This window comes from Simochromis diagramma, unplaced genomic scaffold (genome assembly GCF_900408965.1).
Source record: "Simochromis diagramma unplaced genomic scaffold, fSimDia1.1 OVJJ01000419.1, whole genome shotgun sequence".
Taxonomy (NCBI): domain Eukaryota; kingdom Metazoa; phylum Chordata; class Actinopteri; order Cichliformes; family Cichlidae; genus Simochromis; species Simochromis diagramma.
The window spans coordinates 4367414-4380172 of record NW_024387244.1 but is presented as its reverse complement, the minus strand read 5'-3'; the positions used below and the strand labels follow the sequence as shown (position 1 = coordinate 4380172).

Here is a 12759-nt window from a genome sequence, read left to right as displayed (position 1 = left end):
AACTCAGTTCAATAGAACCCATGTGACAAATCAAAGCAGGCTAAGAGAACTCAATAAGCAACACTTCATACAGCAATCGAAAGAAACACTTGAGAAACAAAGTCACTGATAACTCTGTGACCGGCCTACCAAAATTACTCCAAGCGCACATCCATGAATTATCCAGGTCACAAAAGTACCCAGAACAACATTAAAGAACCTCAGGCTTCACGTGTCTCAGTCAAGCTCAGTTCATGATTAAACAATAAAAAAGACTGGGCAAAAATGGCATCCATGGGACAGTTCAGGAGAAAACCATTGCTGACCAAAGAGACATTTGCTAAAACATATCTTGATGATCCCCAAGACTTGAAAGACTGGACAAATACTTTGTGGAATAATGAGACAAAAGTTTAAATTTTGGAAGGTGTGTGCACCATTACTCTCTGGCATAAAACAGCATTTCAAAAAAGAAAAATAATACAGAAAGTAAAATATGTTGTGGTTGTGTGACGATCTGGTTTGGCCTGCTTTGCACAAACATCAATATACACGTGCATAACACAAATAGGACCATGAAAATAGGTCATTACACAACTACAAAAACTGCCATGTTTGCTAACCGTACTGCTCTTCTGGATATCTTGATTCCTGCATTCCTGTTTTTCAGCCTGTTAGAAATGATCATGGAGCTTCTGCACGTGCGCTCCAACAAAACAGTGCTTTTAATTATATTTTGTGAGTTAGATGTATCAGGGATCCTGCACAAAGTACTTCTGTGTGTGTAGTTTGTATACATATATCTCCATGTACACGTGATAGCATTTAGTCTACATCACTCTGTTAATTAAGCTGGAGCTCGGAAAGAAAAGCGTCTGGACTTCCAGTTTCTTGAAGACGTTTCACCTCTCATCCAAAAAGCTTTTTCAGTTCTAAGAGCATAAAGAGTGATTCAAATGTTCTGTGAAGATATGAAATGAACGTTGAGAAGACAGGAAGTGAAAACAACCCCAAAAACCACAAACCACAGACAGAGTGCAAGGTAAAGCATAAAGTGGTCAACTACCCCCCTGAAAGATTTTTCACCCGACTTCCATGCATCATGCACGCTCTGCAAGGGTTTCTGCTCTTTCAAACTTTGACGCTTCTTAGACATAATGGTAAGCTTTTATCCATTTCTTACAGATGTGCAAAAGTGTGTTGCTTTTAAATTTTGCACATTTGCTTTCAGCACTGGGGAGTCAAATCATAAAAGGCAGAAAGGCTGAGAAAAAGCAGATGATGTATATGGCATCAGTGCAAGACAACAATGGACATATATGTGGAGGTTTCCTTGTCAGTGAATATTTTGTAATGACTGCAGCGCACTGTGCTCCTAAGTAAGTAATCAAAACTCTTCATGCAACCTCAAATTCATCAAAACATAAACGTTCAATTTCTGTATTATCATTAATGTAGGAATCCTACAAGTGTTGTTCTGGGCACTCACAATCTCAAAAAGGTTGATGACACAATGAGATATGATGTGAAGATGTGCAAACATTCTTTTAAGGATGTTCTATCTGGAAATGATATCATGCTTCTCAAAGTAAGTAGATAACTCCTGAATCTCATAGGTCCTGTATCAGGTTTTTGCTGCATATACTTACATGACTTCCTGATATTATTTATCTGTTATGTTGATGCTATATAGATAGATTTTGTCTTTTGTTTTTGTTTTAGCCAAGTGTTTGGCTAGTAGCTGTTTGACAGTCACCATGTTGGTGCACAAATACCATTTTATGCCTGTCAAACTGCATTATTCTCGTCACTGTTCAAAAAGAACTCTAAAAACCTGAAATGTTCTGAAAATGGTGAGGTATAAGAACTGGATATGAAATGAATTTTATGCATTTCAGCAAGCCATGTGTGAAGCCTGGCTCCTTGGAAGCAAACTATAAAGAAATAAGTGGTGCCTCAACACTTTTACACAATACTGTAGTTTATTTTAAGTAACTGGCCCCGGATGCATTACTTATGGGAAAGCACATGAAAGAAAGAAAGTTCCTTATTGCTTGCCTTTTGCAATATATGTGATACAAAACAAACATGTTTTTATTTACTTTAACAATGTGTTGCACATTAATAGGTATACTAACATGTTAGTGATGATTGTGTATTGTAGTACATATTGGTTATTCAACTGACCAGCTACACATGTGGACACTCTGTTATGGTTTGGATTTAAACCCTATTAAATTTGCCTTAAGTATTCTCTTTTCTATCTCATTCCTTATTTTCTGCCACTAGCTGTCCAGGAAAGCTCGCCTGGAAGGAAACAAAGTTATTAAGCCAATTAAACTTCCACATCCAAAAATTAATCTAAAGGAAAACAAAACCTGCAGTGTAGCTGGATGGGGGGCCATAAAAAGTAACGGTGAAAGTGTTGACGAGCTGCAAGTGGTGGATGTCCCCATCATTAACAAGGACAGGTGTCAGAGTCTTTGGCAGAATATGCTTCCGGCTAAAGTTATTTGTGCAGGTGGATACTTTAAAAACAAAGGAATCTGTCAGGTAACTTTTTTTCTATCTACAACCTATGATATTAAAAAAAAGATTGATGATTGATGGGCAAATCAAATAATAATATTTCCTCCTCACAGGGTGACTCTGGTGGCCCTCTGGTGTGTGACAATTTGGCAGTTGGTGTCGTTTCCTTTAACAACTACAAAATCTGTGACTATCCGAATGTCCCCAACGTTTATACAGACATATCAAAATTCCTTTCTTGGATCAAACCCATTCTTAAGAAAAAGAAATGCTACTAATCTCTGGCTCTCTTCCACAGTGCATCTTTTGTCCTACCTTCCTTCCCTGGGCTCCAACCAGTCATGATCATTTTGTTAGATCTCAATGAGAGTTTTTGCTGTAATCAGAGCTAGATTTTCACCATTAGGGGGCAGCGTTCAATTAACTTTTCACATCTGTCAGAAACAAGAAAATGGAGAGTTTGGTGTGAGATCAGAATAGTGTGTGGTGAGAACCATTTACTTACTGAAAGAAGGTTCTGGGTTTAAAGTTCCTTGTTGGCCGAGGTTTTCTCTCATAGTTTACCGACACACTTGTTTGCTTAATTGATGATTTTAGATTTTACAGTGAATGGTTTTCTGTCTCCTCGTGTTACGCCTGCAACCAACTTGCAGGCTGTCCAGGATGTACCTTCCCTCTCACACTATGATAGCCAACTCTTCCTTCTTGACACCAATCAACAGCACCTCCTCTGTGAGATTACTGCAGTATTTCATGTTTCCATATGAATATCATTTGCATTCATTTCATGCAGAGAAATGTAATCCTGAGTCAAGATGTTCTGTTACACTGTCTGGTGTCAGGAATGATTAAATCTCTTTAAGCATTTTGGCATTACAGTGAGTCCAAAAGCAAAAAATAAAACCTGAAGCTTGAAACTGTATTTTCTCTTACTCATGTCGTTTTCGAAACTTTTTTGGGGAACTTTGCTGTGGGAACATCCAAGGAACAGGCCAAAGGCTTTAGTTTTTTCCACTTTAAAAAGCAAAACGTTGCTATAGATACAAAAAGAAAATTGCTTCAACCTAAGACCCGTGACGATAGCCAAAAAAAAAGTCTCAGAAAACATGGATCACATATGAGCCAAAATATAAAATGCCCTAATACTAAAACCATGCATATATGAATTCGGTATCTCAGTAATGTTTTAGTTCTGCACGCAGAGCATGCAATATGTCTAACACCTTGTGAATATGCATGTATCTGCATTTGCTGCTGTACTTGTGGCTGTTTGTCTAAAGCAAGTTTTTTTAGTCAGCAACATTTTCTAGGCATTTATACATGTTCAATCAGATTGAAAGATGGGAGATAATATGACTCTTATCTGCTATATGCTATGGAGTAAATGTAACTGCACTAGTTATTAGCAAGCCATTGTTGTTTTAGTCATTAGCCAGTGTGAATGCAGTGTTTTCATCTCCGTGAGAATGCTGACATTATGACCGGTATCTGGTGACTGTGGTTTCTTTGATTCAAAAACAGTTTATTACACTAATCACATGTGTTTTGGTAGCTTTGGCCTATGCAAATGAATAATGTTGTTTCTTCTTATGCTCTTCATTTGAAAAAGTTGTCCATTTAAAATTAAGTTGTGATAGTAAACATTTTCTTTGAAGGTAAAAGGCGAGGTAAGAACTAAGAACATTCACTTTCTGATCTGATATCCAAGCTAGCCTGAAAATGTCTCTTCTGAGAAGTGATGTAAAAAAGAGAAGGCTCGTTAAAAACAACTTTTTTTACACCAATGTGTAAAAAGAAAAGCCAAAAACATCTTCTTCTGTTCCGCTATCAGTTTCTCTACTTAATCAATCTGCTGATTAACTCATCTGCCTATCAAAGGAACAGAAGCTGATTTTTTTAAGACTGTAGAACACACTTAGATGTGGGCAGATCTTCGTGTCAGCCGGATAATGTACTCAGCCTCAATCTCACCATATCACCGACAGTGCCATTCTGTTTTATTCACAGCTTGTAAATAAATGTATTAAACCTTTCCCAATGCTCAGGGTGTGGGTCCATCCTTATGACAAAGTTACAGTGTGTAAAAACGTCACCTCTGGATGTCTGTTTACTTAATCTCTCGAAATTCCAGTGCATAATTTTATCACAGTCAAGAAAGAACAAAAACATTTAATATAGGATACATTCCAGAAATCCTTCCCATTGTCTTTTCCTGACCTCTTGTCCTTGAGCTGGGTATGAGAAGTAATAAGAACTTAGGAAAAGAGAAGAACGGTGAGCTGAGAATCTGAATGACCTTACACTAGTCTCCTTAACAACGTGGCAAAGTACAAGGGATACAGCCTTAAGAGATTCAGCATGTGGACAAGGGTGACAAGAGTGAAATCAGTTCTTATCTAAGAATGACAATTATGGATGACATTTGGATGAGGTAAGGTAATGACTTAGCATTTGACATGGACTTTTTAAATTCAGAAATACAGACCTCTGCTGAAAGCTTTATCAGACATTTCAGTGAGCTAAATTGTTGAATAGCATCTTCTAATGGCTGAACAGCAGACAGTCTGTCCACAGGCTAATGAGATTTGAACTATACAGCAATAGATTATATGCATCATGTACTACAGCTAAAGATTTTATAGGAAAACAAATGCAAAATAATAATATAGTCAGACTAGTAGTACAAAGACTAAATGCATGAGAAATCAGCAAATGTGTGTGCAAAGAACAGTTTACGTACATGTTCTACAAGCAATAGCTTATCTGGATCCTGTAGTGTCTGCGGTTCATCTAGTTTGCTGCAGATCTCAAAGATAATGCCATTCAGCTGTGTCAAGCCTGGCATCTGCCTTCTTTACTTGTGAGTATAGTTAAACTACAGGTCAATCAATGTATGTGAAAAACCAGAGGAAAGAAAATCCAAAAAGCTTGGAATAAACAACTTTTAAACACATTGTAGTTTGCTTCCACATATAATGTCTATATGTTGCCAGTACACACTGGCAACATACTATAAGGCTTTTTGTCAGTTTTCAACCATTACATAACCAAGATAACCTTGAAGACCTTGGTGGATGCAAACTTTATTGTTGACTTGACTCCAATGACGTGCATTGCTTCCGTTAAGTCATATCTTAGCCATTTATGTGTAAATGGAAAACCAATGAGTCTGATGATAGAACTGAAGCAGGAAACTGGTTTCTGTGCTTCGTCACTGAAAGATGCAGAGAATAAGAGAAAAAAGCAAAGAAGAAAGTCACAAAAGTCACTGGCAATGATGTATAATCCAAAATAGCCACTTAATCATACTGACAAAGTTTGATTTCCACAGTAAAGTCTTTACATCTGAGTTTCCACTCGTTAAAAGTATCCAAAGTCACTTGATTTGTACCTACAGTTGACCAGGAGGCCAAAAAGGATATTGAATGAAACAAATCGGGAGGCCTAAAGTGTCTTAAATTTCAAATGTTAAACTAAAAATAAGCAGCAAATAATGACGGACGAGCATGTCTGTCCTTCAGACTGATGTGGCACTATGATTATGATCATGCAACACAAGTGTGCAAATTTACCTTGAACAAAGGATGTGGTTAGAAATCAAAATATTGTAGATAATAATCATACTTACCAACAAAACAGACTGTTTCGCAAAAGGTTCATCTTTTGTGTTTCGAGTGAACACAAAGAAAAACAGGAGCATTAGAGACCAAAACAAAGAACTAACAGTTCAGGAGGCCAAAAGTGTGGCCACTGGCGAAGACAGAGCAATTTTGGAAGCTGACCAGGAGGCCAGCAATGAAGGCGGAGCGGATCTGGGTCTGGAGGCTGACAATGATGACAAAAACCATCGGGCGACAGGACTGGAGGCCGATGGTGGCCGCAAAGATTGCACCCCTCAGGAGGTCAACGGAGACCCTTGAGCGAAGCAGGTCCAGACTGTGCAGTGACCACTGACTCAAGTGGAGTCCAGACCACTGGCTTGGGCGAAGCAGGACCAGACAGTACGGAAACCTATGGCGGAACAGGACCAGACGGTGCGGGCTGGGGGTGTGTGTGGCACAAAGCAGGTTCAGGCTGCCTGAATAAAATAATGAAAAATAATGCAAACAATAAATAAATATCAATAGAGTCTTGCAGTTTTAACCCACATGCAATATGTATAAAACTTTGTATATATATGTGAGTATCTGTATTATTATTAATATTATTTTTTATTATGCTGTATTTCTTTGATGTGCATGTGGTTGTTTGTTGAAAGTCAGACTTATCAGCAACATTTTATAGCCAGTTAAACTTGATGTGTTCAGTTAGCACGTTAACAGATGAGCGATAATGCTCGACTCTTATCTATATGTATCAGTTCCTGTTTTACTTATTAATAGCGTGAATGCAGTAGTTTTATTGCTGTAACTGACAACAATGAAATTCATAAATCTGGTAATTGTGATTTCCCTGATTGAAAAACAATTCATCACAGAATTCAAATGTGGTTCAGCAGCTTTGATCTATTCCAGCGAATAATGGTGGTTTTTTTTTAGTTATTTGTTTAGGAAAATCCTCAATAAAAATACCAGTTGTGATTGAATTGAAAGTCCTTATTGTCATTATACAAATTATAACAAGATTTAAAACAGCTCCATAGTGCACATGTGCTTAGCGCATTCTAAAAAACTATACAATAATATAACAATAAATATAATATAAATACACAGCACCAAGTAACACAAACAGACCGCCAGAGAACGATGATACAGTCAGTGCAGATACTGAAGTGCAAATTACGTTTGTGCAAGTTTTAGTTGAGTATGGTGATATCTTTGGGGAAGAAGCTGTCCCTGAGTCTGTTTGTTCTGGCCTGTAAGGATCTGAAGCGCCTGCCAGAGGGTAGTAGGTTAAAAAGATGGTAGCCGGGGTGGGTATTGCCCTTCAAGATGTTTCTGGCCCTGCTGAGACAACGGGAGTTATAGATGGCAGACAAGGATGATTTTTTGCGCTGTGTTTACCACCCTCTGCAGTCTCTTCCTATCTGCAGCTGGCATGCCACACTGTCACTGCATAGGTGAGCAGGCTCTCGATGGTGGATCTGTAGAAGGTCACCAGCAGCAGGGTGTTTAGTTGCTCTTGTGATGGTATAGTATCCACAAAGTTAAAACTCAGTTAAAAAATATTGTTTTGCAAAGGTGAGACTTTAAAAAGGTATCGTAATTACACTGTTTCTGTATTGTGTTACACTTTCACTTTCTGAGCTGACATGTAAGCTTGCCTAGACAAGAAAGCACACAAAATTTGGCTCCTTAAAAAAGTTGTTTGATCAGCATTTGGTCATCGGATGTAAGGGTTTTTTTTCTTGGTTTTACGCATCCATAATAAAACACAAAAAAGACATTCGCAACATTTCTCACATTTCTCAAAGTGGGGGTGGCCTGGGTGGGTGAAAAGGATGTGGTTCAAAGTCAAAATGAGAGTGATTATTATCATACTTACCAACAAGGCAAAACGCCCTATAAAAAGGTCTCCTTGATGCTCCTACCAGAAACAGTTCACCGTTTGGCTAACATCATGCACGGTCTGCAAAAACTTCTACTGTTCCATCTTCTTGCATGCTTTGGTAAGAACTGCAAGTCTTTGTTATCAATTTCCAACCATTTGTTGGGACATTAACTTAATTTTGGTTTTACTTTTTTAGGGCATGGAAGTGATATTATACATGGGGAAAAGGCAGCAAAGAACTCAATGCTTTATATGGCCTCAGTGCAGAACAAACATGGTCATATATGCGGAGGATTTCTCATCGCTGAAGACTTTGTGGTCACTGCTGCACACTGTGACAATGAGTAAGTAAGTTGTAAGTAATCCAACGTCTTTTGTGGTCAGTACGCTTTTATAAAATGTACTGACCAAGTCTCATTGATTACTTCTTCAGGAACCTTACACACGTTGTTCTTGGAAGCCACAATCTCAACGACCATCATGAAAAAATAGAGATTAAAAAATCCATCAAGTTTGAAAATTATAGAAATGTTCAATATGGTGATGACATCATGCTCCTTAAAGTAAGTACATATTCATAGTTGTAACAGTTTCACATGAATTATAAGACCCTATATTTGTGGCGTTATAATTCAAATTTCATCACAGCAAAAGGGTTACTGGATGAAAACAGACATTTCAAATTTTCATTTCATGTTGTGTGTCTTCAGTTATCTAGGAAAGTTCAACTAGACCGCACAGCAAGGATAATTCAGCTTCCACATGCTGAAATAAAACTACAAGAAAATGAAGTGTGCCAGGTGGCTGGATGGGGTTTCACTGAAAATTACACTCTACCTAATGAGCTGAGAGTGGTGAACGTTCTTGTCATTAAATATCAAATCTGTAAGGAAAACTGGCCTGATCTTCCAAACAACGTTATCTGTGCAGGTGGCTATCGAACAAATAAAGGATTCTGTCAGGTATGTTTTCTGTCCTTTCAATATATACTAATTAGATTTTGCAAAATATATAAAACACTTAATATAAACTGACAAAATTAAAATATGTCCTCCTCACAGAGAGATTCCGGTGGTCCTCTGGTCTGCAACGGGTTCGCAGTTGGTGTTGTTTCTTTCAACAAAAATTTAAACTGCAAATACCCAGATGTACCCAATGTCTATACGGACATCTCAAAATACCGTCAGTGGATCGACAAGATTCTCAGAGGTGTAATTTAAGCATTCCTGATTGCTCTGTCGATGTAACCAAAAGTGAAAATTAAAAAGATTCTGCTACTTCGCTCTGTCAAGCTGACCTAATTGAATTTAAAGCTCCTTATCACTTTATTTTGTCACCATGGATTCTTTCAATTACAGCAAGTGTTGATGTTCAAGTTATCTTTTATTACAATGTTCTAAATGTATTTTATGACCATGGGATGTAGATAACTTGTAACTTTATATGTTTCTGTGCTTGTAATTCTGCTGGCGTGCTGTCTGTACTGTTGTTTGACCCCCAAAGTTAAATAAGCAAATGAAAACAGCATGGTTGTGTGCACCTCATTTTATTTCAGATTTCCACAACAAGCTTGGTGTCAAAAATAGAATCCCATGCCTGTTTGTATTCAGGGTCTATAGGAGACTTGAGCATGCTAGATAAAATTAGACAATTATGAGCATGGCTAACACATCTGGTAAAGAAACCCCCAGTGAACAGGAAGCTTTCATGTTTACGAATGGGGTTTATGGGAAAAATATGGAAATTGAGCTATCAGCGTTTGGGTAAAACATTTCCACAAAGAGGAACATTGAGCTTGACGCAGCTAATAGATCATAAATCATAAAGTAAAAGAAAAAAAGCCAAGAAATAATTAAAAGAGTAATCAATAAACAAAAGTGTAATCACAAGTTGTGAAACACAAAAAGGGGAAATGACACCTGATTTAATTTTTTTCACTATCAATTGGGAAGCACTCAAGTACTCCTGTTAACTCCAGTGCTCCTCCTACACCTGAATAATTCCCTGAAGGTGTACAAACGAGTATTAGGGCCACAATAAGAAAAAATAATTGAGAAAAAAGTTGAAATAGTATTTCAAGAAAAAAATTTAAATGTGGAGACTACAGATTACAAACTGCCATGGTTGCTATATCCTCTGAGTGAAATTGTACTTCAGAATCGGTTTTGGTAACAGGAAGGAAATGATTTCTCTATTAGCATGTAAACACAATGTGGTGATCAGTATAAGAACATTGATAAGATGGTGCAGAAAACTGCATCTGGATGGAAAAACACACAATTGTTGAAGAATGAATTTGCACACAAGAAAATGGCTTGTAATGGACAGACAGAAAGGTTATCGATAGTTACATCGATAAATGCAAGGGGATGTATGCTGTATGACAAAACGGCTGATCAATTTGTTTCAATAACTCGCCTAAACAAGGCATTTTATAGAGGGTATAGCAGCCGTAGCAGTATGTCTTTGGACAACAAGGGTAATCCTCACATTTCAACCATTTCAAAATACATTTTTGACTCTAATCTCAAAATTCTGACTTTATTCTCAAAATAATCAGGCATTTTTTCTTAATAGTGTTCTAATATCTAGTGAAAATGTGCATAGTAATGAGGCCTAAACGACACAGACTGTATCTATATAACATAGAGACCATCTATGCTCACAGTCATCTTCTCTGAATTCAAACCTCATAGCTTTACATCCAGACCTCAGTCATTTGCACACTCACGTGTCATCTGATTGCAGTCAACATGTCAAGATATTTATCAGGTAAAAAAAAAAAACTAAAGATTTCTTCCCATTTGTGTAAACCTATGGCTCTCCAAAAATTACTTTTCACTGACTTGCTGTATGAATCTTTCTTCTGAGTCTAAAATAATACCTTTCCAATCAAATGTTTGCATTTCCAATACGTCTATACAAGGAAGATTAAAATCACTTTAACCTCTCCCCACTGCATTCTCAAAATGGCTTCTGGCTAGTGTCTGTCTTATTATATTGAAATTGCAAATCTTTTCATACAATTTCCAGAAAACCATCCCACTTTCCAAAGTGAAAACTCTTTTTATAAGTATGCAGTTCACAGAATTGATGAAGCCATGTAAGAACTATGTCTTTGCTACCTGGTGTGGGACTGTGAGCTGCTGATTCGATTTCAATTCAATTTCATTTAAGCGCGCTTACACTCTTATGTTCGAACTTGCTTTTCCATATGGCTAGACTGTGGCTTGCACAGAAGTCTAAAAACAAAACACATCAGATCCGGGAGGCCATTCCTGCCGATCACACCCCTCCAGGTCTCACTGTCATTGCCCACATGAGCATTGATGTCTGCCAGCAGGCCAACAGAGTCCCCAGGTGGATCACCCTCCAGCACGCCACACAGGGACTCCAAGAAGGCTGGGTACTCTGGACCTCCATTCAGTGCACAAGCGCAGATGACAGTCAGGGCCTGTTCCCCAACCTGAAGGCCCAGGGAACAAACCCTCTCGTAAAGGCAGCAAGCCGAGGGGATAATAAGATACCCACCCCAGCCCGCCGCCTTTCACCAGGGGCAACTCCAGACTGAGACAGAGTCCACCCTCTATCCAGGAGACTGGCTAGAGAGCCCAAGCCGTGGTTTGAGGTGAGCCCGACTATATCTAGCCCGAAAAAGGGACATGGGCCCATTCTCCTGCAGGCCCACCACCCACAGGAGCCGCCGTAGAGATCAGGTGCCGGGCAGCGGCCACGAGCAGAGACCCTGGTGGACTGATCCCCAGCTACTAAGACTGGCAATTGGAAAAGGGAATCTCATTTCTCTGGTGGGGAAGGAGCCTGAGTTAGTGCGTGAGCTTAAGAGGTACTGGCTAGATATAGTCAGAGAGAGAATCAAGTTGAGAACTGTCTTGTTATTGGCTTGGTACATTATTTGATTAAAGCCTACTTTTTTTTCCAAACGTTTTCATTAAAAATAAGGAATGCTAGATAAATGTGTTAATCTTTATTTATTAGGAACACTTTTTGTCTAAAACATTTTCTTGTTAAAATCAAAATTTAATTTTAAGAATGTATCTGAATATATTTACAAATGTGCAATTATAACAAATGTACGATTGTACATTTGTTATAATTGTTATAATTGCACAATACAAATAATCTAATCCCTGCATATGCCCCCCTCAAGAAAACTGCTCTTACCATCACAAAGAATATTACCATATGGCCAGAGGGTGCCTCTCAGCAGCCACAGGACTGTTTTGACAGGACTAACTGGGATATCTTTGCACATCAGGACTTGGAAATGTTCACAGACAGTGTCCTCTGCTATATAAAACACTGCATAGACACTGTTACAGCAGTCAAACGGATCCGGGCTTATCCCAACCAAAAGCCCTGGATGACCCGGGAGGTCAGGCAGCTGCTGAAGGAGAGGAACATTGCGTTCAGGTCTGGCAACAGGGATTACTACACCACAGCCCGATCCAACCTGAAGAGAGGCATCAGAGAGGCAAAGGGGGACTATAGGAGGAGGATTGAGGACCATCTGAAGAGTAATACCAGCCGGCAGGTGTGGCAAGGCATCCAGCACCTAACCAACTATAAGATCAATCTCGGAGCTGCGGACGGTGACCTGGAGCTGGCAGAGGAGCTGAATATCTTCTTCGCCCGCTTTGAGACCAGGGTACCGGAGGTATTGGAGCCACAGCAGCAACACGCCACCCATAGCAGCACCACCCTCACCCTGGAAGAGCACGAGGTGAGGCGCATGCTGCAGGC

At 38.9% G+C, this 12759-nt stretch overlaps 2 protein-coding genes across 2 annotated transcripts; both read left to right on the top strand.

Moving 5' to 3' along the window:
* The first annotated feature begins 918 nt into the window (after positions 1 to 918).
* LOC120747207 (duodenase-1-like) lies at positions 919 to 4546 on the top strand. The gene is made up of 5 exons (XM_040052910.1): positions 919 to 1139; positions 1211 to 1358; positions 1438 to 1567; positions 2269 to 2532; positions 2622 to 4546. Exons 1-5 carry the CDS (start codon positions 956 to 958, stop codon positions 2784 to 2786), a joined length of 891 nt encoding a protein of 296 aa, XP_039908844.1. The 5' UTR covers positions 919 to 955; the 3' UTR covers positions 2787 to 4546.
* Positions 4547 to 7998: 3452 nt separating this feature from the next.
* On the top strand, positions 7999 to 9525 carry LOC120747331 (granzyme-like protein 2). Its single transcript, XM_040053119.1, has 5 exons — positions 7999 to 8116; positions 8195 to 8342; positions 8432 to 8561; positions 8709 to 8960; positions 9060 to 9525. Exons 1-5 carry the CDS (start codon positions 8029 to 8031, stop codon positions 9216 to 9218), a joined length of 777 nt encoding a protein of 258 aa, XP_039909053.1. The 5' UTR covers positions 7999 to 8028; the 3' UTR covers positions 9219 to 9525.
* The last annotated feature ends 3234 nt before the right edge of the window (positions 9526 to 12759 follow it).